The sequence below is a fragment of the Apteryx mantelli genome, chromosome 14 (genome assembly GCF_036417845.1).
Source record: "Apteryx mantelli isolate bAptMan1 chromosome 14, bAptMan1.hap1, whole genome shotgun sequence".
Taxonomy (NCBI): Eukaryota; Metazoa; Chordata; class Aves; order Apterygiformes; family Apterygidae; genus Apteryx; species Apteryx mantelli.
This window is the reverse complement of record NC_089991.1, coordinates 2,374,566-2,399,761: the sequence shown is the minus strand read 5'-3', so window position 1 is coordinate 2,399,761 and position 25,196 is coordinate 2,374,566. Positions and strand designations below refer to the sequence as shown.

Genomic DNA, 25,196 nt, shown 5'->3' with positions numbered 1-25,196 from the left:
TCCTGTGACACAGAGCCTTTAAATATATCCTCTATGCATTTATAGCATTTCCACACTGTAAGCAGTTTTGTAAAAATAATTTGGTTTAGCACTAGTTAGGCTACCCGTATCTTTGCCGTTCATCTAGTAACTTCTGTCTTTTTGGTGGGCATTAGTTATCACTTAAAAAACAACAACCTAGAAAAGGGCCCAAGCATGCAACTGCTTAAGCATGAAAATAAACATATCCCATAGACTTGAATTCTTCCATTGGTCCCAATGGGACAAATTCACAAATTACATTACCCGCACACTTATGTGTTGTCTGTGTTCTATTACAAGTAATCTGTGAGATGAAAGGGTAACTCAGAAAAAACATAAATATGTTTTTAATAATGTTTTGACTTTTGTGAAAATGTTGAGTCATTTATTCTGAAACTTATTATAGGTTCATTCCTGAATCTCCTCGGTGGCTGATCTCCCAGGGAAGATATGAAGAGGCAGAAGTTATTATCCGAAAGGCTGCAAAAATAAATGGCATTCCAGCCCCAGCTGTGCTTTTCGACACCTTGGAGGTATATTTCATATGTCTTGTTACTTTACCTCTTCAGCAGTTTTCCCCTTTGGCCAATTAATTTCTTGTGAAACAGAACAGAAATGGTTTACAACACTAAAGGCTGGCATTTACTGTTGGCCCAAGGTAAGTGGTAGCTTGTTAGGGTTAGCAAGCTCAGAATGAGAAGCCAGAGGGTTTGCTTATTTGTTTGTTCTTTACAGTAAAATTCTCTTCTTCGACTGTGGTTGGTTGTGATTTTCAGACCAAGGGTCACTCAGGTTGCTTCATCGTTCAGGCAGTTGAGAAGATCCAAGGAGAAGATGCATTTTTTCTCATCGCAGTCTGGCACGCTATTAACGGCTTGCAATTTGACAGCAGCTCTTCCACGAGACAACTGGTCCTGTGTCCGGCGTTAAGAGCGCGCGCGTGCCCATGTTGCGTGGAAGTGCCAAAGGGATTCTTCAGGCTTCACGAACCAGTGAAAGCACCAAAGGGCACCTAAAAGTGCTCTTGGGAAGTATCGGTATAGTGAAGGCAGTAAATAATATGAAGGTCTTCTGCAGGCTTGTTTCTTGTGTTTTGTCTTCGCTGGTAGAACGAAGGAAGCCCAGCACGGGACTCACTGGCATCTGGAGAGCGGCTGCAGCGCGGCCGTGGGAACGGGACTGGCTTATTCCTGTGCTCCTTTCCCCCTCTAGCGGCTGCTCCTTCTCCCTAGCGAGCTCCTCCTTAACGGGCAGAGTAGTTTTTCTGGCTCAAAAAGACCAGCCTCACTTCCAGCCCTGTGTTAATAATGATCACATGTAGCTGTATCAGATCTTACGCCACGGCTTTACTCTTAGTACCTGCGTTTTATGTCTCCTAACCAGTGATACAGCAGAAAGACAAAGCACCACGTGCTCTTTTGCAGTATCTGCAGTGCTGCTTGCTGTATCTCTTGTTGGCAACATCAATTCCTTGAATGTCATGCTTAAATTTTGGTTAGGTTGCTTAAGGTCTCTTTTCAAGCATATGTTTGAGCGCAAATTCAAGTGTATGTTCTAGCTATGGGAAGCTCATCCTACAAAAGCTGTGGAAAAGCGCTTTCCTTACATCCCAGCCAGAGTTCAGATGTCTTTCATACTGGAAGTTACTTTTCAGTCTCCAGCAGAATCTGCTTTTCATCATTGCTGCATATTTTTGAGACCAATTGGCAGCTCATCTATCCTTTTACTTCGTGGGAATCTCGCACGCCGAAGTGCCTGTCCACAAAAGCCTGGGGATTACATCTGCATATTGAATCCTCCACTGAAGTATTTTTCAAACACTGCCAGGAAAGCATTCCTTGGAAACCAAAATCTTTTCCTAGGAAGCAAAATCTCCTGGCTAGCCGAACACAGGCAGGCAGGAAGGCTCAGCGGTTCACCCTCTTGCAAGCAGGTCAGTGCCGTGACTTGGCCTCTACCTGCAGCAACCAGCTCCCTCCGCCTCCGTGTCCCCTGCCTTGCGGCTGCTCTTCTGAGTCGAAGCAGGTAGCGGCTTTAGCGCTGGCCTTTGCGCTCTCCGGGAAGCGCTAGGTGCCGGCTGAGCCCTGGGGTGAAGCCCTTCCTTTGGCCTGGGGAGGACAGGATCGGGAGGAGAGCCCTGTGCAGGCAGGAGCAGCGTCCTGAGACCAGCAAGCAGAATCCTGCCTCAAGCCTCAGACTGGCTCCCCGTCTCCGAAGGAGCGAGGACAGGGATGCTGTGACACATTCTGATCTCGGCACTGAGCTCTAGCATGCCGTGTCCCGCTGGGGCAGGGCGCTGGCAAGCAGCCGGCGAAACCGGAGGATCCTTTGCGTTAATTCCTCACCATTTGTGAAGTTTGAGCAAAAGAGAGTTGAGCGGACGCTGCACAGAAAAAGGCCTTTGGTAATGACGTTACTACTGGAAGTACTGCGTCAGCTCGTGAAGGAAGTTGTAACGCGTCTTTTCTGTCAGCTGATATTCCTTTTTAAACAGTCAACCTGTTGCTATGGGTTCAGTGCTAACACGCAAAACTGGACGTTGCTCTGGAGCGCAGCTGGGTGCAGAGACGAGCTATCCACCTAAAGGACACTCTCCCTGATGCAGAACGGGGGCTGACTAGTTATCCCCCAGTATAGTCATAACTTCGTAATTGCCCAAACTTGTGGGTATGCAAAGGTTGTTTTCTCTTAGGTATGTGGGAATTTTTTTGGTTTTGTTTTCCTTTTTCCTTCAGATGCAGGATTCGAAGCCTCAGCAGCAGCAGAAGGCTATCCTTCTGGACCTATTTCGAACCCGAAACATTGCAACTATTACTATTATGTCATTACTTTTGTGGTAAGGAAATGTGTATTCCTAAAGTACCCAGGCACTAGAACAAGTTCAGATTTGAGGGCACATGTCACAGTTTTAGATAATGAATCTTACAGTCTTGGACCCTGCTTATACATGGTCCTTGACTAGTACATGGCCTTCAATGATCCTTGCACCCACGCTGCATTAATGCACAAGAGTGTGGAGAGACTAGCTTAGACTCAGATGGAAAGTATTTAGGAAAACGTAAGAAACAACTTTAATTTGGGGGCTTTTTTGGTTTTGTTTTTAAGAAATTCTCATCTTCATCATGTCTATTTGAAGAGAAATGTCTGTCTTTAAACATGGGCAGCAACTCGGTAACGTAACAAGAACTAGAACCCATTGCCAACTTTTTTGTTCTGTTTTGTACAGTGCCTAGCTCAGTGAGATCCCTGTCCCCGCCGGGGCAGCTACGTGGAATGAGGACACAAGTAGTACCGTATAGACAAACTGTGATCCTTTTCTGTACAGATTTCCCCCAGCATAAAGGCACTGGCTAGTACAGCTGGCATGCCATAGCGAGGCAGACTTGAGATTTGAAACCTGAATATCCACCTCTCATGAAGATTAAAATGAGATGTGAAGATTAAAATGAGATATAATGGAACTGCGGAGGGGTGGGAGATTCTTTCACTGGAATTTGCTATAAATAAGAACATAGTTGGCACTGAAAGTTTTCAAGACTTACTTCATTGTGCTGTTAATGAATCCATTGCAGTGAAAAGCCTTTGTGTATGACTTCCACAAAGCCCTTCACTTAATACTATATACACAGGAAGGACAGTGAAATCAGAGGTCTCTACAAGCTGCTGTGGATATGATCACTGCAAGGAATGAAAGAATTAGAAAGATGGGGTCACCACTGAAATTTTTAAGCCACGCTGTCTGTGGTCATGCTTTGCAACACCCTATTTCTGTAACAAGATCTGAGGTAACGCTGTAGACATCTGAAGAACAGTATTTCTGGAATAACTGATTTTTATTGCTTTTCTCAGGATGCTAACATCGATTGGTTACTTTGGCCTGTCACTCAGCACTCCCAACTGGCACGGAAATGCCTACATCAATTGTTTCCTCTCGGCGGTTATTGAAATTCCAGCTTACGTGATTGCTTGGCTTCTCCTCCGATCCCTGCCTCGGCGCTATTCAATATCTGGCACCTTGTTTTTAGGAGGAGGTGTTGTCCTCTTCATTCAGCTCGTTCCTACAGGTACAGAATTCAATACATGACTTAGTACCATAAAATATGTATAACATTTTATTTACCTATCTAATAGTTCCATACAATTATTGGAAACCATGATCAAACTTATAGTCTGAGGTCAAATTTATGCTGATCGCTTGCAGCCATCATTTTTTAATAACATACATATATATATATGCTGAGTCACACACAGCTCTCATTTATTGTGTCAAATTACCGAGCTTTTTATAGTCCAGGGGAACCAGCTTGGAAAACGAGAGCCAAAAGTGTACTGTGATTCATCTGGTTACGCCTAATGGCTACAAATCCCTGCAAGTTTTCCAGATTTCACTGTGTATAAATATCCACAGGATTTTGCTAGAGAATGATGGTTGTAAGCATGTGCTTTGCTGTCGTGCAAATGCAGAATCTTGTTCCAGTTCATTATACTGCGACAGAACCAACATCTAGGAAATAACCTGCCTGCTCCTGCTAAGCTGTGCTCAACAAGAAGCTTGGGGACAAGTAATCTAGGGATAGGGTCACTATATTGTATAATTAAGATTTTATGATGTAAAAAACGAATAAGTAAATAAATAAAAGAACACCAAAGCTGGTGGCGGTGGGGGGGAGAGCGGGGGAGTGATATGGTCCATGAGAGGTAAAAGAAATAGAATTGGTACAGGGTGTAGTTTATTCACCTTGACTTTTTTTTTTTTTTTTCTCTCCCCCCCTCCAGATTTTCATGTCCTGTCCATTGTCCTGGTGATGCTTGGAAAATTTGGAATCACATCTGCATTTTCTATGCTTTATGTCTACAGTGCTGAGCTATACCCAACATTAGTCAGAAACATGGCAGTTGGAGCTACTTCCACCGCTTCCAGAGTGGGCAGCATCATTGCTCCTTACTTTGTGTACCTGGGTGAGACATCTTGCATTGCTTCTCTTGACCTAGACAGGCACTTTTCAGAGGACTGAGTCAGTGCTGGTCAAAAGCATTGGAAAATTGGGAAAAAAAGATGGTAAGATGATAACTGGTCACATCTCGGCAATGGGTATTACCTCTGGTACTCCAGCTCGTTTCCCAGAGGCATCCTGGTGCCCGGAGAGTTTAACAAGTAGTGATATAGCAAGGAAGCACAGGTAGGAAATCCACTGCGTTGGACTTGGTCACCGAATCCTGAGGTGGGTACGTCAGAAGCCAGTAGACCAGGCAGCAGTTCAGACTTGCTCTGAATCTATGCTCTCTAAAGCAAGATGGGGAAAACATACAGAGTAAGAAGCACAAAAGTGTGTTGAGTTGTGAACTTAGTGAAGTGATTTTTGTGGGTTAAATCAGGCACTCAGCATTAAGAAAATGCCAGGATTGAAGCTGCTGTGTAAATGTGTGGACCCACTGGAACGTACACGTTGTGACGTACTTTCTCTCTTTTACATGACCGTGGTTTTTTCCTCTCAACGCTCCATCACATTCAGGGTAGTAGATGATTGCGTTCCCTGTTACGGAATAGCTATTCAGCGTTCGTTTTGCTTTTCTTTTCTGTTTCAGGCCTTGCATGCTTTCCCTAAGCAGAATTGTTAATCTCCTCATAGGCTTTTTCTGACATTCATTACCATCACATTCTGAGTGCTGTACAAATATAACTGATAAATCTTAAAACAAGCAAACGAAAAAACCCAGCACCTCCAAGATACACAGAAATGACCCCCCTGTTGCAAACAGGAAACAGTCGCAGAGAGATTAAGGGATTAAGGATGGAAGTATCTGTTCATATTGGCTCCTAGTCCGGGATGCTCAATCTCCTAGCTGGCCAGACCTAGTTTCTTTCACTCAAACACACTTTATTTCCTTCTACCATCAGTGGACCTGGCTCAGCCCTCCCTTACCCTAACGAGTTACCCACCCGCTTTTTACTTCACATTTGTACTGTACAAGAGAGCATGACTGTGATGCTCCTTAGGGTCTTCATTCACTGTTGCAGCATAAATAACAGTAATAGAGATATGTATACAGGATAGAGAAGTTTTTACTGTTTTTTTCCCTCCCAGATTTCCCTGGGGCCAGCCTCTAAGAATCTTCTTTCAGTCTTCAGAATAGTTTCCTAAACTTTAGGAGGTTTAGGAGAAACTCGTGAGCTACTGATATTTGCTACAGCTAAATTAGGACCTTGCAGTTCATCCAGCTCGTGAACGCAGAAGGAGATCAAATCACAAACTTTGGCTCTGTGCGAAATACCCAGGGGTCTTAATTTTAATACTAGTTTATTCCATACATTATTAAGTATATTGCTTTATCCCAACTAAAAAATAAAGCTGTCAAATCCTATTTGGTACTTTCTCTACTTTAAATGCATTAATTGCTGGCTAATCCCTTTACTGAAAGACCTTTTCATTTCTGTGCTGTTGTGGTATGGAAATCTTGCATCCTGCCCAAACACTTGTGCACTAACTTCAGGCTTCTGGCAGTGGCCACTATTTTCTAGTCCAAAATCAGAATCTGAGTAGACCAAGGTCACAGCCTCTTGCCTGTCATGGGAGGCCTGATGCTTTCTCCACTTCTGTAAGGAAAATATCTAACAATTCCCCTGTTAGTGGCCTGTTGATCAGAAATTGGCCTGTGAAACTGCCGTTAGTCTCTTCCCTTCTTTTGCACAAGACCAGCAGAAAACAGAATCCCAGACGGCTGATGAGTGTCTGGTTGCTTATGAATGCTTCTTTTCTCTCACATTTTTAATCTCTCACTTTCTATTATTTGACTGAAGATTTGGTTCCAGATGACAGTATAATACTGATTTTCTCCATTAGTGATTCTAGCACAGTTGTTATCTTGCAAAGATGTTAGCTATCCCAGTTGAAAGTGTACAGAGGAGCTTTTTGATGCTATGCAAACAGTAGTTGGCGGTATGGGGGACTACATGATAGTGATGATAGCTGGTGATCATTCTAGATCATATATTATAGTTTTAAATTGGAAAAAAAAGGTTGGTTTGCTAGTAGATACCACATATAACTCAGTTTTGGATTAATCTGTGATATTTATAAAGATTTCAACTCATTAGTCCAGATGAATTCTGTGTTACAGTGATGTCTGAAATATAAATTTTTATATTTCTGTACTTTATTACCAATGGGTTCATTGATTGTGGGTGTATAATTAATGTCGTGTCCTGTGTTCTGCCAGGTGCCTATGACAGATTCCTACCTTATATCCTCATGGGAAGCCTGACTGTGTTGATAGGGATCCTTACCCTATTTCTCCCTGAAAGCTATGGTAATACTCTCCCTGAGAACTTCGAACAAATGCTGAGGGTGAAATGGTAAGTTGGTTTTATTCATGCCATATTTCGCTAGAATTCAGGACCTCCTTGTACATAGTCCCTTTTCACACTCAGTAAGCGTATTTTATCAGATCTACTGCAAAAGATCAACGCTTTCAGAATGGCCTTTAGATTTTTTTTGTTAATTCGACAGACATTGACGTTATGCAGTTTCTCCAGAATCTCTGAACTTGAGAGCTGATGTGGCTGGAAGTGGGCACTCACAAATCGAGACTGACCTTCTCATCACTTTGAGACTGTTGCTTCATATCTCCAAATCTTCCCTTTTACATCAAGTAATTTTTGTCCCTTCAGGAGAAAGTTACTTAGACCATGCAGATATATCACAGTCCCTAACTCTGATGTATGGCGAAACTATTCATTCAGTAGGACTGTTTACATTACAAAGTACTTTACTCTTTCAGTGTAAAACACTGGAAAAACACAGGATTTCAATATTCCAGCCTTTTTTTCTTTGAGAGGGTAGAGACACTGCAGAACAGCTTTTCTCCCAGTCCATTTGGTTTAGCTGTAAGCAGACCGTGTTCTCTTGCCCCACCAGGTGCCTTTTGGGTTACCCTGGGCAAACAAGTCCACCTGAAATCGGTGTGCATACCTTATAGTGCTGGTGCGGTGGAGAGGGCCAGTATTTGCTACTTACCATGGTGGGAGGAAAACTCTTGGGAGAAGCAGAGGGAAGTTGAATTAGCCAAAGTGCAACTCCATAGCTACCATCCAGGTTACTGAGAATTTGTACTGAGAACAGAATTCACCCTTATAAGCAATAATAACTTGAAAAAGCTTGGCGTAGCCTATACCTAATCCTTGGTCTGTATAAGGATCTGTCATTACATTTTCAGAATAAGAATTCTCAGGTCAGGTTCCCTGAGAAGCGCATGCTGTTCCTTGTCGCAATTAGGGACTTCTCATATGTCTGACCTGTGGCTTTTAAGCTGTGCGGTTGATGACCTGTGGCTAGAGTCAAACCAGACTCCCTTCACAAGTTTCTCGCATAAACAGAATGCAGTAACACTCGTTCCATCACTCAGTTACTCACATCCAAGTTCCAAATGTTGTTTGCTGCATAGCTTGTTCCATCCAGAAAGGCATGCTTTACAGAGCATGGGCTTTTTTTTTTTTTTCTAAAGTCTGCATTAGTTGCGTAACGTGATTATTTTAGCAGTGCTATTTGGCAGCGGGGAGTGCCTGGTGTCATTCTGTAAAATGTTCTGTAGCTTCTCAGTCTCTTACTTTCAGTTTCAGAAATGGGCAACAAACCACTGGTGTTAGGAAGTCAAAAGCGAGTCCTAAAATTCTGGTAACACCATTGTGAAGAAGGCTGTACGCTCTCAGAAGGGCTGAAAGAACAACAAGGTCTTCTCAAAACGTATTTTCTACAAGAGTAAAACAAACAAAAACCAACAGTCAATGCTACTGCGCCATAGTTATGAACCCATTATCCCCTTTCGCTGCTGTACCAAATATATAGTTTACTGAACAGATGCTGTCTACTCCCATAGGATTGTTCGTCTGTAATTCAGTGTCCTGATAGTTGGAGTTTGTCAGCAGATACGGTCCCTCTTGAAGACGGGAGCTGCATGTGCTAAGCGTGTTTGAAGAGCAGGCTAGAAATGAGTATTAGGAATAATACAGCAATGGCTCCACTCAGTCATGTACTCAATGAAAGCTGCTTAAGGGAAAACTGAAAGGCCAAGTTAAAAAAAAAAAAAAAAAAAAAAAAAAAAAAGATAGCGGGAACGTCATGCCGGTGTTTTCTCCCACTGGGTGTATTGACTGGAAGAGGAGCAGCCGGGTGCCTTTCTTTGAAAATCTCAGCCTACATCTCTAAAGGAAGGATCCCAGCCTCCTTCCAAGTCTGTACCAAATCCCAATACACTTGAACTGGAATCAGAATTTAGTTGTAGCAAAGCACACACAGACTTTACTGTTTTTTAAAATAAGACATTGAGTATATTTTGATGGTCCGTACTTTTCACAGGACCTGGGATCCAGTTCTGATCCACTTCTCCCTGTAAAATCTGATGCTTTTTCACAAAGTCTGAGCCCACTGAAATCACTAGGCTTCATGGATCAGCATCTTTGTGGGGGAAGAAGTCTTTGTGGGGGAAGAAGTCTTTAATAAGAAATATAGCTTCTGACCTGCTTCTGACGGGCAATTTCCACTTGCAAAAGAAACACAGGCTTCAGCAAATAAATGATTCTATTCAAACGTAATGTGCAGTTTTAGCTACCAGATTTTCATAGTATATTGGCATAAACAGGTTTTTAAAATATCTTCTTGGGGGTGTTTTTTTTCCCAGAGCATTTCATTTCTCCTTGAATATATGCCATGTTGTGCTGTACCTTCAGAGAAAACTCATTCCAGTTTCAAAAGCGTCTACAAAAATCTTTGCACTATTTGCAGATTTAAAGGGGATTTGATGCTCACAAAAAACTGATGTTCTGTATGGGAGTTGTTCACCTGCAGCTACTGAAAACTCAAAAGGGCTAATTTGGGGCCACACAGTTATTTCAAAACAAACACCAACAAAGCCAGTGTTCTGTTTTTCAAGTCCTACAGGTTATATATGCTTTTTTTTTTTTAAAGTACAGTAAAGCAATATTAGATGAGAAGTCAAATATAGTATAGTTTAGAGTTGTGCTACTGCTGTTTTATAAACACTACGTAGTTTGAAAAAAGTACAATACTTTATTTATTGGCTGCACATAGATTTTTTGGTCACAAAGTCTATCAGACCTGGTGGACTGATTTTTATCCTCTAAATAACAATAAGCCATGATTCACTTTCTGTAACAGCCAACAAAAGCACGCTGTTTCATCTCTAATATGAGAGTTCATGGCAATTTGCTGCTGGCCCTTGGCACAAGAATGAGTAAGCTGAAGCACAAATATAAAGCTTTATAACATTTACATACAAGTAATTTGTGCAATTATTTCAAGCTGCAGTTTGGGACGTGGAAATATCATTTCCTTTCATATTAATTTTCTGTGGTCATTCTTTTGCCATAAATGTTATATAACATGAGGCAACCATTATCCTGTGACCCCTAATATTGCCTCATCTCTTCTCAAGCTGGAATTTCTCTAATGACAACAGTATTTAATTTTGTTTTTACTTATTATAAAGATATCTATAGAATAACTATTTAGACTTAACTAGATTTCTCAACAAAACCTTTTTATCAGCGTGAGACAGTTTTGAAGATTTGGTTAAATATAGGTGGCTATATTTTTATGAAGATTTTTATATTAAGTTGATACTTCTTTTATGTGATCATAGGCTCAGATATTTCTAAAAGGCAAATATTTTTATATTCTTGAACTTTGTAGTGTCTTAAAGCCTAGTATTCTTTTTTTTAACTAAGAGAAAGGGTTGTGGGTTTTTTTAATACCTTGTTTTAATCAGTCTCATTTTTCTTGCTTATACTATTATCTAAAGCTAGTGCCAACATTTTAATATTTTAATGGCAAATTAAAAAAAAAATCTTTAACAAGAGTGGCATGCAGTTCTCAGAAGTATGTGATGTTGTTATGAGGACTTTAAATTGTGTCTGAGCTTAGTAAAAAAGAGAAAGAGAGATTGCTTCAGCTGAGGAAGCATTTGCAAGGAAAACTTGTCCTCTGCCAGTAAGTCTTTCACAGTCTTGAAGAGTGATTCCTGAAGAAACTCAAAGAGCAACAGTGCGTGGAAGATTCAAAGGGAAATGAAGTTGGACGGCAGGAGTGCCAGTTTCTAGCACATTACTATTTTCTTAACTGTAAAGCTGAAGAAAATAGTCTTGGTTTAATAGCTGTTTCCAAAAATTAAAATAATTGCTAGTGAACTATCTAAGGCTTCGCTGCAATCTTCAGAGAGTTGTCTGCATGTCAAATACTCGGTGGGGCTCAGCAGGGGACGTCTGTGCTTCCGAGCAGCCGGGACACTTGTGTAAAGCTCTGAGCTGAAGCTGGGAGAAGGACTGGCGGGACTGTTCCCACCGAGTTCAGCAGAGCTGTGCTATTCCTCCTACGTCACTTCTGTCGCGTTTGCTGGAGTCCATCTGTGTAACCGTTTACCCTCAGTAAGATCGGAAGCTGACTTACTGGATCTGTTAAAACATATATTAAAAAAATGTAGCAGTTGTCACTTGTTAACTTTTGTCTTTATCGTAATAAAAATGTGCACTGGCATTGTATAACCTACTTTCTGTGTGGATTATAATTGAAGAATAAAGTCTCCTAACATTAACACTTTGTGCACGGAAGTTTAAAAAAGTAATTTAAAATTTATTTAGCATGGATTAGGTATGGAACCTCCTTCCATAAAATAAGCTCTTCTACTCAAGAAAAGTATTCTGTTAGTAAATAGTAGTGTAGGCCAGTTCTTCTGGCCTAAAAACTCTTTTTTTCAGATGGTTAAATCCTAATTTCCTGATCTTACAAAGTAACTGAAATAGTAATCTTTCAGGTTGATGGGTCTCCACAGCATTCCACTACGTGTGTTTGCAGGTCAAGTATATATCCTTTAAAGAAATGCTCAAAGATGATTTTGAGACTTAACTTTTACTTTGTCCATTTCATTTCTCACAGTAACCAAGCACGCTGATAATGTCCAGAAGGAAAAAATATATAATATTGAGTGTAACTGTTTTTGTGTTTAAACATGAGACAGAGGTATTTTATGTTTATTAATTGTTTAAAAATGGTTGTCAGGACACAAATATAACTTGCATAAATTTTTGTGGGAATTCTATTTCTGATATGGTGATTGTGTCAGCTTATACTTTATACTTGTCCTAAAATCAGAAAGAAATTAAAATTTATTAGCAGCAAGCAATAGTGTAGTTTTTAATGTGATGCAAAAAACCACAAAGACTAAAAAGCAGCATCTTCTCTGGCATTTGGAAGGACCTCCTCTAGAAAGGCAGTCCAGGTAAGTCTGCCATACTTTTCAAACTCAGAGATTAAGTATGTTCCAATTAAACAGAAAATCTTTACCCAGTTATTATCCAACAATAAAGCTTCCTGTAAATCACTGACCTCCCTGAACAAGATCCAAGAGCCCAATATGTACCAAGAGTCCAAGGTACCCATCCCAGAGAAATCAGATCTTCACAACAGTGGATATTTTTAAAAATCCTCAAAATTGTAAAGCAACTCTCTATACTGCAGTGACACATAAAGCAATTTATAAATGGCAGCAAACTGATTTTTTTTTTTTACTAAATGGAGAATGAGACAGAAAATAATCAAAATGTGTTTTATTATATAAAGTAAGCCAGTATCCTTTACCATTAATATACGTGTTTACTAGTCTTCATAAGGCAAACAGATATTTATATTTTAGACATATGGTTGCTTATACTCGGGGGGGGGGGGGGTGTTGTTTGTTTTAAATGGGTCTTAATCTCCTGGGCTTATTTCCTTTTTGTGATTCCTCTCATCTGTATTTTTTGGTCATCTCATTTCCTGTTTTGTCCTAATATTCTGTGATAACAGCCAAACTATGCTTATACTGGCTATAACTTATATTCTGTCCATATGAAAAGATATTTTTCCAGAAATACTAAAACCTATTAAATAATAAATTAGACAATGCAAAATTAAATTAAACCAGAAGCTTTATATCCTGTTATTTTGAATCTTGGTGATCCCTTTGGTTACTGGATCTATGGAACAAAACACTTAAAGATAGGAAGTTTTTAAGCAAAATCTGTCAGAAATACCTATTTTCCATTGGGAACAACTGGAGACTGTCACAGCGCTATGATTCCAACATGGAAAGAAAGCTCTTTTTAAATACAGGCATTCAAAAATAGTGTAAGATGTATACATCTGGCTTCCATCAGTTGGAGGTGGAGAAAAATAGACAAAAAAGGGCAATCTGAAACTTGAACTACCTGTGCAGAACGAGGTCAGTTTTTGGACTTACGATCATACAGCTTTGTAACAGACCTCTTTATAGGAGACGTGATCTTTCTGCCTCCTTGACCGCGCTGCTAGGTAATGAGCTGTTATTTTCATCCTAAGAATAGACAACTTCCTTACATTTATTAATTGTCGAACATACAGCACACGTCACCTCAGAAAATACTCCCCAAGAGAAAAAAAACGTCATTATCAGCAAAACCTTTTTAGACCTACAGGCTATACTGCCTAACAGACGATGGGGGGGTCTCGAAATAGGTTGTCGCTGCAGACAGGGACAAGGTAAAGAACTAGTTTACATTCGGACTTGCAGAAAACTCCCCTCCCTTGATCGTGCTGAGAACAAAATAATCAGTGGAGACCTTTGGCTCAGATGTGCGTAACCACCCAAACCTCGGCTTTAGCAAGAGCCTCCTAGGCTGGTTCGCTTGCAGCACGTAGCCAAGGGTACTGCGGCGAACTGAATAAATGATTTACGTCCCAATACCCTGGTTTCTGAACCCGCTGGGTGATAAGCAGAGCTCTGACACCTGTCTCCATGAACTGCTTCTGCCAGGGAGGCACCAGCAGGCACGGGGCACACGCCAGCAAGCCGGGGCCAGCCTGGGCCGTGCTCGGGCCCGGCTCCTCGCGCGGAGCTGGAACCAGCCCGTGCCAGGAGCCCGCGACACGCAAAGGTGAAATTCTTGCACCGTTAATAGCACTCCTACCCGACAGGCATCGCCTCTCCCCGCATCCCAGCCCCGCAGGCCTTCCTGCCTCCCATCCTTGGGTGCAAACAGAAGCCCGAGGCGCTGACCAGCCCCCAAGCAAGGGCCGAGCAGCCCATTTCTGTCTCCCCCGCCACGTGCCGGTGGCTCCGCGGGCGCAGGCCGGCGTTTCGAGGGACCTGGTGCGCGGAGCCCCAACGCGGGGCTCTGCCGCTCCGAGCGACCTTGAGGCGAGGCACCGCGTCCTCCGGCCTCTGCTTCCCAGCCCAGCCTCTCCGCCCGCGCGCCCGGAGACGGCGCCTTGGGGATTTACTCCTAAAATAGGTGTCTAAAGGTAGTGAGGAGATGGCGATCCCTCTCAGTGGCGTCGCGCTCCCCTCAGTGGTGCCGCGCCTCCCTCAGCTCTTTCCCGCCGCCCTCAACCGCCCCCCTCAGCGCCCCGGCGCTTCCCTCCGCGCCCCCCCCAGCTCCCCCGCGCCCCCCTCAGCGCCCCCCCAGCTCCCCCGCGCTCCCCTCAGCGCCCCGGCGCCTCCCTCCGCGCCCCCCCCAGCTCCCCCGCGCCCCCCTCAGCTCCTTCCCGCCGCCCTCAACCGCCCCCCCCAGCTCCCCCGCGCCCCCCTCAGCGCCCCGGCGCTTCCCTCCGCGCCCCCCCTCAGCGCCCCCCCAGCTCCCCCGCGCTCCCCTCAGCGCCCCGGCGCTTCCCTCCGCGCCCCCCCCAGCTCCCCCGGGCCCGGCCCCCGCCGCGGCGGTGGGGAGGGGGCGCGGCGCAGGGCATGCCGGGAGCCCGCCGCGCCGCGCCGTGCCGTGCCGTGCCGTGCCGTGCCGTGCCGTGCCGCCATCGCCGCGGCGCCGGCAGCCGGCCCCACCTGCGGCGCGGCGGCCGCCGGCAAACCCCACCCCCGCGCTCCGCGAGCGAGCGAGGCCCGGCCCATGGCAAGCGCCGCGCCGGGCCGCGCCGGGCCTAGGGGCGGCCGTTTCCTGCCCGCGCCAGACCGGCCCGCAGGTAGCGGCGGCCGCAGCTCCCCGCCGCCGCCCGCCGCGCCATGCGCGACTACGACGAGGTCACCGCCTTCCTGGGCGAGTGGGGCCGCTTCCAGCGCCTTGTCTTCTTCCTGCTCAGCGCCAGCATCGTGCCCAACGGCTTCACCGGCCTCTCCATCGTCTTCCTGGCCGGGACCCCCGAGCACCGGTGCGCGGTGCCCCGCGGCGCCAACCTGAGCGGCGAGTGGCGCAACGCCAGCATCCCGCTGGAGGTGCGCGGCGGGCGGGCGGCGCCGAGCCGCTGCCGCCGCTACCGCCTGGCCGCGCTCGCCAACTTCTCGGCGCTGGGGCTGCGGCCGGGCGCCGACGTGGACCTGGCGGCGCTGGAGCAGGAGCGCTGCCTGGACGGCTGGGAGTACAGCCGCGACGTCTACCGCTCCTCCATCGTCAGCGAGGTGCGGCCCGCGGCCGGGCGGAGCGGTTGGGGGGGGGGGCGGTTGGGGGGGACGGACGCGACGGGACGGGACGGGACGGGGCGCGGGGGGGGCTGCAGACCCCCCCCCGGGACACACCGCTGTGTCTGTCGTAGCGCCGGTTTCTGATGCTGGTTTTCGGTGGCCTGGAGCCTTCACCTTCGGGTTGTCCTGCTTTTAAACCCGGCAGGCCGCACTTATTGTGAGAGCGATTGTAAATTAATTTCTCCCTGCTAATTTTCGCTTGCAAAAGCAGCTTCCGAATGCAGTGACTTTTCTCAGTTGTTGGGTAGCGTTCGTGTATTAACTGCTTAGGTGGTTTCATCTGATACCCCCAGGAGTGACCTAGCAAGCGCCAAGGGTCGGCGCAGGAACGGCGGGTTCAGCTGGCTCCTTAGATCAAAGGTGCCTCTTTGAACTCGTGAGATCAAAAGGGTTTGTCTTCTTTCCTTAAAAACAAAAAGCGGTAGGAGCCATCCTGAGTCGCGCCCTGGTTTGATGTCGTGTCCAGAAGAGCCGCGAACTTTGCGCGCCAGCCGCACGCTCGCCTCCAGCTCTGCTCCCCTGCCCGGCTGCCGGGAGCGTGTCAAAATCCGCATCTGCTGACTGCGCTCAGCAGATGGGTTCCCCAGTCGAGGTGACCAGACAAAGCTGCGCTTCTTGCCTGAGGTGGAAGCTGTGCAGACCTCCAGGCACGGCTGACTTGCAGTAAAAGCGAATGGATTTCAAGGAGCATTTGGATTTCAAAACTTAGCGTTTTGCAAAGGCTTATAAGCTGTTTGTACCGTTGAATTGCCTGTTTGTATCTGTGAACAAACTTTGCAGAACTTGTAGCTACGTTTGCCACCCAGGGGCCTTTATTTCTTGTTTTGCAAAACAGGTAGTGATGGATGCTCCCGTGCTTGCTCTCTGGTGGAGGTAAGCTGGTCTGAGCCCAGAAAGGCTCCTTGGGAAGAGGACTGGGTGAGGAAGGGAGCAGGTAGGAGAAGCCGTGCTCGTGCCAGCACGCAGGCCGGCACGGATATGGTGAAACTTTTAGTTGTTGAAAACCGCTTTTGAACTTAGACAGTGGCTGAGGCTTGAGTGATTTTTGACAACCAGCTGGAGGTGTTGCTTGATCTGTTTCTAAAAAAATGCTTTGTTCCTGAAGAAGAAAACTGTTCTGAATTTCTAGATCCTGATCGTTACTGAAGTACACTATTGTGAAAGTCCGAGGCACTATTACAGGCAATATAAAAGCATTGGCATCATCTAGAACTAGTCAAGTCTGCGGATAAACCTGCTGGTTTTGTTCTGCATGCTGTAGCATAATGGTTGACCTGGCTTAGACATCATTTCAGTTAGTACTTTGTCTCTCTGAGCTCCAACTCGGTGCAAATTAACGTGTCTTAATTATCAGCTATCTTCCAGAAGTTTTATAATATGTAAGAAATGGAAGTTGCTAACGTTTCCCCAGAACTCTACAGCAAGTCTCCGGCGTTGCCTGTATGGTTCGTGTCTGTGGGAGGCGATGTTTGGCTGCCAAGACATCATGCAGTGAGGCAGTATTTTTTTTTCTCCTTTTATATTAACGTTTCTGAACCAGTTCTGCAAGAGCCGTAGCCTTTCACACACTTTCAGGTTTTCAGCGTTAAACTTGTTTAATTTCTTGGCTTGGTGCTGCTCTTTTTATGGATCGCTAAGCTTGTGTTTAGTTGCCTATCTCGAACTTGTTGAATAATCATGAGGACCTTTGTCCCACATTTCTGTGGCTGACACTGCGAGGGGGAAGGGGGATCTTTTTAAGGAAGGGTTTTGCCTGAATCTCTCGTGACTATAGAGAAAGGTCCTCATATACGTTTCTGCTTTTCCAGTGTAAGAAGAAGCTTAAAACATTAAATTCTCTCTCGGTTAAAGCTAGACTTTTTTTTCTCAGTTCTGCAGACTGAACAAGAGGACGTTGTTGTTAATCAGTCTGGAGTGGTTAATCAGTTTGCATGTAACAAAATCCCTTTTCATCTTTGACTTTTTGAAATACTGTATCTTGAGGAATAAGCAAAGCTTCACTTTGTCTAAAGAAACCATCTTTGCCATTCTTATTCCTCCCTGCATCCTATAAAGAAAGAATGATGAAGTAATAAAAATTTATATGTGGTGCTAAAAGGAATGCAAACTGGGATAGTTAAGGGAAAAGGCTAAATTCTTATCCCAGACATATCTGTGAAAGTCTGGTGTCTTTTTTGGGGCCATATGGGAGTAATTCTTATATGCTGAAACATAAATAGAAACAGAATTTTGTGTATACGTGTTCATCGTCAACTTTTTAAAATGTTTTGTATTGTTTATCGACTTGAAATCAGTTCATTATAGGCATGTTTTTGTGTTGCAGACTTGAACGTTTTCATACCTGTAGTGTTGTTCATAACAACTTTCAACTACTGATGGTTTCTGCAGAGGAAGGATGCTTGTCATTGGAATTGCAGAATCGTCCTGAGGCCCGGTGTAGTACCAGAACTCTGAATCCTGTAGGAACATGCAGGGAGAGAAGGATCCCGTGTGTGTTTTAGGTCCCTGAGTTTTCCATTTCCTTACACCAAGGGGTTCAGTGGCCCCGCTGTGCTGTCAGACCTTGGTTCCTGAAGAATAGTAAGTTATGTCAGACCTTCAGGAAAGAACAAGTTGAGGCTGGAGTAGCAACATCTGGAATGACACAAATTAGCATTGTAATAAAAGTGCATGATTCACTTTTTTTGTTTCATGTTAGTGTGGGTGGCCTTCTAGACCAGAAGCCACATCAGGACTTCCATTAGGTTTCATCATCTTTTGAAGCAATGCACCTGCTTTCTTGGCACAGAAATACCTGCTTATTTTTCTGGCTAAAGTTAACACTGGCAGCTCTTCAGTCCTGGGACCTGACACAGCTGTGGAATGACTTTTAACTGAGTTCCAACTGCAAAATCTTTATATTACTATTCGTGTCAGAATGAGGAAAAAAGTTCAGTTTTCAGCTCATAAGGTGAGCAATGAATGGCTGAAAGATGTAATAAAATACTTAAAAATGCTGAGGTTTTCAAGATGTAATTTAAGTGCATAATGCAGGACTCTCTTGTGAATTGAACCTAAAGACCTTTCTGGCTTCAAAACATTAAATAGGGTTAGTATTTTTGAAGAATTATAAGTCTATAATTGATATTGGTAAAACTGAAACAATGCTCATTTAGACATACCGTGGACAATGTAATGATAGGGTAATCTTCCCATTACACCGCCTTCGATTTTAGATGAAAAAGCTTCTGATATTTCTCTGTTTCTGATGTCGGTGCCCTGTTTTCTTTTTCTCTAGCCCTCTCAAAAATGTGTTGTATGGAGGAGAGTTAAGTTTCTTTGGAAATACAAAAATGTTTGGCATTTTTCTCAGTGATCTATGCAAATTTTTCCTCTATAACAAGTTAAAACAACAACTAGGGGAGAAATTAAATACCATGTATATTTTGTAGATACAGACAGCTGATTACATTTTTAGATAACTTAATATGCTATAATAGATTATCTAGAATGTCTGAGTATTTGGGATACATACAAATGTATTCTCAGAGAAAAAGATATTAAATATACTCGCAGCTCTTCATTAAGTGGAGAATATTTGCATGGGTATAAACAAGAACAGATTCTGAATCAAAGTTCCTAAGTGCTGTGAGGTGAGAGTGCTAGATCTTTTGAAGAACCTGCCTCTATTTACAGAGAAGCAAGTGGTAGGAGAGAGTGTAGTATATCAGGTTAAATTCCAAAATTCTTGCTAATATCTCAATTTTAAAATGAAAATATTAGCACATGGGACTATCCCACTTCCTTTTTCAATCATGCATGTTCTCTGCAACAGCAGAAAATGTTTAAAAAAATGAGAAAGGGTGGGGAGGCACAAAATACTGTAACTGTAAAATTAGGAAGATCCTTCTGAATTTAACAGGGGTGTAACTGAGTGAGCTTCTTGAAGTATTTGTTTTTTGTCACAGTCCACCTTTGTTCATAGTACTCTTTATGCTACTAGGGAAGTGCAAGTGCTTCTGCAGTGGAACAGTCCTTTGCAATCTGAGCAACCTTTCGTAAGGCCATGCGTGATGTTGCTGGCCTCGCAGGTGCTTTTGTAACTGTCCAAAGGTGCAAGGTGGTGGTGGGATTTTTGTTTGTTGTGGTGCTGTATTGCAAGGACTCGACATTTTGAAGAGCTCCTCTTTAATTAGTTTTGCAATTTTGATGTTGCAATGCATTACAAATATTGGGCAGTTTTATGATGAAATGTGATTAGAATCTTGTGGTTAGCAGGTGGATTTTTGGTCATTGCTGTTAGGCCATCTTACCAGAGTTGACGAAACTGCAGTAAAAATTAAGCGGGATAAGGGATCTGCATCAGTGTCTGGATGCAAGCCACTGCGGGATTTGGTGCTGGTAATTCATAAAGTGCCAGCTCTCCTTTTGAGGCAAGTGGTGTTCTGTGAGCGCGGTGGGTGCAGAACCTATACGCACAAAACAGAGTAGCCGTGATCTCTGGAGGCTTCTGAAGTTCCTGGAGAACTTAGAAGACCCAAACTTCGCACTTGTAATCTGGCTATACCTTCAACTGGACTTGTGGCGTTGTGTCTGCTTAAACTTCCCTTGTAATTTTAGTTTAGTATCTTTATTTTATGCTTCGAATGTTATTGCCCAGCTTGCTACAGTTCAGAGAATTCCAATATTTCATCTTGGAGGTGTGTGAATTTCATTGTGATTGCCGTTTGCATGAAATTTGCAGTGTTTTCTTTTTGGATAAAGGTGTTGTATTAACGTTCAGTTTAATATTGGAAAAGCATATGACAAGAGAATGCAGGAAATACCAGTCTAGCCAGACTGACAGTTAAACTTCTACCTATGCTGCTTAGTGTAATTCTGACTAAATGTACAATAATACTTCTTGTTCCTTCTTTGGGTTTTTTTTGTGATTAAAAAATTGGAAGCTAATAAAACGGGCAGGGAGGGGGCTGAGGAAGTGGTTTGGTGGGGTTTTGTTTCTTTGTTTTCCTCAGTTTTGTGACTGGTCTTGCCACATAGCAAGGGATTTTGAATTTAGTTTAGTTCCAAGCAGCTAACTTGCAATGCAAGAGATGAGAGAGAACTTGGAAAGTGCCTGTGTAGTTACTGTGAATATCTAGGTCTGCTTGCCGCCCAGGCCCCAAACCGCTGACGGCAGAGCCATTTCGTGGACGCCTCCTCCCCGGCCGTGCCTGGGACCCAGCGTGGTGGGACGGGAGGGCTGCGCAGACCGACAGCGCAGCACCCGCGGGTGCCGTTGGCAGAGATGCCCTGGTGTCCGGCTCTCTTGGCTGGCTGGAAAAAACGACTGCTTCAGCCCCTCTTCTGCAGCCCGCCTCACCCCAGGCTATCCGTGCTGTCTGTCCCCAGCCTGTCCTCCCTTCCCCGTCCTCGCTACGCGCTGTCACCAGCCCTGGAGTGCTCGGCCCGCAGCCCAGCCCAGCTCCGGCACGCGAGCAGTTACTGCTGCTAGGTGTGAAGCCGCTGGCAAAGACATCGCCCTGACCTGGCGAACTGTTCAGGAAACAGCTGCAACCCAGTCAAAGCAGCTGTAAGCTGTTTGAGTAAGAAAATAAGTTTAAACCGCAGTAGAGAATGTCCTCCTGCAAGATCATAATAAGATTCAGTGAGAACACCCTGTGCCGTGTGTTAAGTGTTGGGTGTCAGTGTTTAGGGACTTGATGGGAACTGCTGTTAGGAACAAAGCTAAACTGTGTTTTTCCTCCCATTTGGAGCCCTCATAACTTGCTGAGGTTGACCTTATCATAGTCACTGGGGCAAAGGCTGTGATATCCAGCAGCCTGACTCAAAGGACACTAAGAAATGAAAATTGCCCATGGTGCTAGAGCACTGGATCACAGTGTGCTGTGGCCTGACCAGTACCAAGCAGCACCACCAGCGGCAGAACTCAGTCAGTAAGTGATCCAGGGGTGCTTGCTCTTAGTAATGCTGGTCTTCAACAGAGGTACTTCAGTGCCGTTTTCCTGGGCAGCATACAGGTCAGGGACGGGTGCGACGGGGGAATTAGGAGACTGGTGCCCCATCACTGACAGGAGCCTTATGGTAGAACTCTTTGGTAAGTCATTACAAAGCTGCAGACTTCAGCGTTGATTTACTGCAGTAACGGACCTTAAAAACCTTTTGTTCCAATTGCTGTGCATGTGTCTCAAGCTTTATGACCTTAGACTTTCTTTATGGCTTTGAATAACTGCCACTTCATAACCAAGATAGTCTTCCCTTGGAAAATTGATGTGCAAGTTGTTTGCTTTCGTGCCTGGTTGAACTGCTCTTCAGCATAACAGCTCCTAAAATTGTGTTACTGGAGTGGACAGAAAAACAAGATGGTAATCAGAGTGGCATTTTAAAGGCTGATCTTTCTCCACCTGCCAATGCAATAAGCTTTTGGCAGGGCGATGCAAAATGTTTTAGTCCCATGAACTTTTCCAAGCAATGTCTGTAACTCAGTGGTCGTAAGAAAGTGTTTATTGCTGAGCACAGACATGCCAGCATTTGAAAAGCCAGGTGTTGTGCAACTTAGGTGTCAAAGTACAAAGTGGACGATCGATGAAAGGAGATGGCTAATTCACAGCTACAGAGTGACCAGCTGGGAAATAATGACTTTGCTAAATCTTTGGCTGATTGGATTTTGGTTCCCATACTGAAAAAGATGTCTGGTTCCAGTAGCTGCTACAAAGAGTAGACTTTGTGAATAGGTGAGTCTTTATTAATGCAAGATTTCTACTGGGAGTAATATTTGTTATCCCAATAAATGTCATCAAACAAAGACATTTGGTAATGACAGAAACCTTTGGCTATTTGAATTTGATAATAATCATTTGCTGCATATTTCCAAGATACTAGATAAACTTTGCTGAAGTTTCCTGGCTGGCTTAGGCTCAATGAGTGACTGTCATAGAATTGTTTAAACTTTCTTTAATCTATAATGAAGTATAGCTTTTTGTTGAATAAATAGAGGTTTATTACAAATATGTTAATTATAATTTTAAATCAAAATGATATAGCTGTGGTAAGATAAATCCCTTATTATAAAGATAACTATAGTAAGATAAATCCCTGTTGAGTGCTATAAACTCCCTAGCCATTAGAAAGATGTGATTCTGAAAGGAGCTTCAGTAATGATGCATAACTGATGGTGTTGGTAGGATTTATTGGACCACTGTGTTACGTTAGTGTCCATGGTTCAGAATGTGCTGTGAAACTGGAAGGGGTTTTGAAAATCAGGGCAGGAATAATTTTGAGAGCTATAAAGTCTACCGTAAGAAGAGAATTTTAAGAAATAAAACCAGAAGGAGGCTTATCAAAGGAAAGGCTGCAAAATGACTTGATTACAGTTACAAGTAAGGAAAAGTTGCATTTTTTTTTTTGCTCCCTGAGCTTAAAAATTAATAATAATAATAATCCTGAGGAATGAAGTCATAAGATAGTCTAAGGGCTGGAAGCTGAAGTTAGGTGAATGCAGATGAGAGTGAAGTCTGTATGGATGAGGATAATTCAAAGACGGATGCTATACCATGAAATGTGGTGGTTCATTTGAGTTTTGCTACAGGGATCTTGAGGTGAAAAACTACTTCTTGTGTTGTTCATTCAGTGCATGTTTTTTAGTGATTCCTCCCATCTTAAAGCCTCCACTGTGGTGTAGTTGCAGCATGAGCCCTAATAGGCTGAGGCTTGTGAGATGCCCGAATCGAAGGTTTAATGGTAAGGAAACGGCAAAGAATGAAAGAGGGGATAGTTCTCTGAAAAGAGAGAAGGAAAAAGCCAGTTCCTATTGGATTTCAAAAAATGGCCAGCAAACAAAACGAAACGCTGGCATTGCCAGGTGACAGAGCATCAACAAGGTAGATGGTGATTTCAGACACACAGCAGCCTGGCTTTCCTGCAGGGCCGATCGAAGCATTGATATTTGCTCAGTGCAAATTTAAAAGGTTAAGAGGAAAAAACACTATTTGTTTTATTTGGGGGTGAAGGGGGGTTAATCATTGTGGTCAATGTAAATAGTTTAATTTTGTTTCAACCATTTGAATGCAAATTAAATCTCTAAAAGTTTCCATTCCTAAAACATCAGAAGGGGCCCTGTGGGAGCTGTTTGAATAAATAAAGTCAGGAGGATTTGGCCTGGCATCAGAAGTGGAATTTGGTTGCCTCTAAATTCCCTGTTTGTGTTCGGCCTCTGTGGGGCTGCATCACCTCCTGCCATCTCTTCAAGCAGGCTACGGAGCTTGCTCAGGAAGGGGAGAGCTCTGGAAACTCTTCCAGTCATAGCACAGCAGGGACATAAGGGACAAGGTGTCCCTGTTGCTTTCTTGCTTTCTTTTAATATTTATACAATTTTTCCAGATAACAGAAATAAAATTAAGACTCTTTCAGTAACAGCTGTTGATACAGATTTCAAATAACATGCATGTTATTCCAGAAACCTCAAGCTGCTCATTCCAGAAACATCAAGCAAGTGAGAGATTGCAAGTTATTGCAGTCTTTGTTTAATAAATACCTTTTTTTTCTTCCTCTTTTTTTCTGAGATTGTTTTTGTTATGGAAATCTTGGTTTGATTGCTGTATATTTACATTTGTATTCCAAAGATCAGAACTGAGTTTTCCCTGAAGAGCTCTAGTGTACTTTCATTATCTGGGCTCAGCCAAGGCATTTGGGGAGAGAGGAATCCTGTTTATTGGAAAATTTTTGTGTTCTCTCTTTAAAGTTTCTCTCTCCTTGCAGTGGAATCTCGTGTGTGACGACGACTGGAAGGGACCCTTTAGTACCTCCTTGTTTTTTGTGGGTGTCCTATTTGGATCCTTCATATCAGGACAACTCTCAGACAAGTAAAGTATATACACCAAAGCTGCTGACTCTTTGTTTGATACTCTTTTGTATTTGAAACTTGCTATAAGTGTCTTTCTGCAGCTACTAACAAGGAGGGTGCTGATGTCTTTATTCCATGATTGCCTAATCTGAATGTACACAGATCTTGTAGAGTAAATGTCCTAAATTAGAACAGTGTTATGAAGATTGTTAGTGAATGTTTATCTGTTTTTTGTTGTTTTGTTGTTTTTTTTGTTTTGTTTTCCGGAGAAATCACTCCTGCAGCAAACTTTTTTTTTTTTTAATGCCAGAAAACAGGTGTAAGATATCAAGTTCCTTCTGAAAAATCAGGTCCATGACATTCTTTTTTAATTACTTTGGACTATGTTCAGAGAGATCCTGGGGCTTGTTTTTCTTTTTTGAAGTCAAGTTTATAATTCTCTGTTTCTAAATGCCTGTAGCTTCTCTTCCTCATCATCAAATGCAGGGTCTAAGTCCAATGTTTATGGAAGGTGGAAAGTATGAATGCTGTTCAGCCATACTCCAAGAAACAGTGCTTTTTTCATTTGTAGAAATTTAAGGGGTTTTGCTATGTTTCTAGACCCAGAGTACCCTGGCTTTCCTGTTTATCAGGACAAATATGAAATGGGACTCCAGATGTGGTCTCACCACTGCTGACAGGGGAAGGATCCCCTTCCTTGAGCTTCTGGCAATGCTCTACCTAGTGCAGCCCAGGATGCTTTTGGCCTTCTTTGCCTCAAGGGCACATTGCTGACTCGTGTTCAACTTGGTGTCCACCAGGACCCCCAGGTTCTTTTCTGCAAAACTACTTTTCAGCTGGTCAGTCTCCAGCCTTTGCTGAT

General features: G+C 43.7%; 2 protein-coding genes across 2 annotated transcripts in view; both read left to right on the top strand.

Moving 5' to 3' along the window:
- The window catches only part of SLC22A4 (solute carrier family 22 member 4), a 30,575-nt gene extending 21,463 nt beyond the window's left edge, over nt 1-9,112 (top strand). Inside the window, exons 5-10 of the mRNA XM_067304720.1 lie at nt 428-554; nt 2,757-2,857; nt 3,871-4,085; nt 4,798-4,980; nt 7,240-7,375; nt 8,633-9,112. Coding sequence (XP_067160821.1) covers nt 428-554; nt 2,757-2,857; nt 3,871-4,085; nt 4,798-4,980; nt 7,240-7,375; nt 8,633-8,708 — 838 coding nt within the window. The 3' untranslated portion in view covers nt 8,709-9,112. The remainder of the gene's footprint in view (nt 1-427; nt 555-2,756; nt 2,858-3,870; nt 4,086-4,797; nt 4,981-7,239; nt 7,376-8,632) is intronic.
- A 5,945-nt stretch (nt 9,113-15,057) lies between these two features.
- LOC106487190 (organic cation/carnitine transporter 2-like) overlaps nt 15,058-25,196 on the top strand; it is a 30,878-nt gene continuing 20,739 nt past the window's right edge. Inside the window, exons 1-2 of the mRNA XM_067304600.1 lie at nt 15,058-15,450; nt 24,250-24,353. Of these exons, the coding sequence (XP_067160701.1) occupies nt 15,058-15,450; nt 24,250-24,353 (497 nt within the window). The remainder of the gene's footprint in view (nt 15,451-24,249; nt 24,354-25,196) is intronic.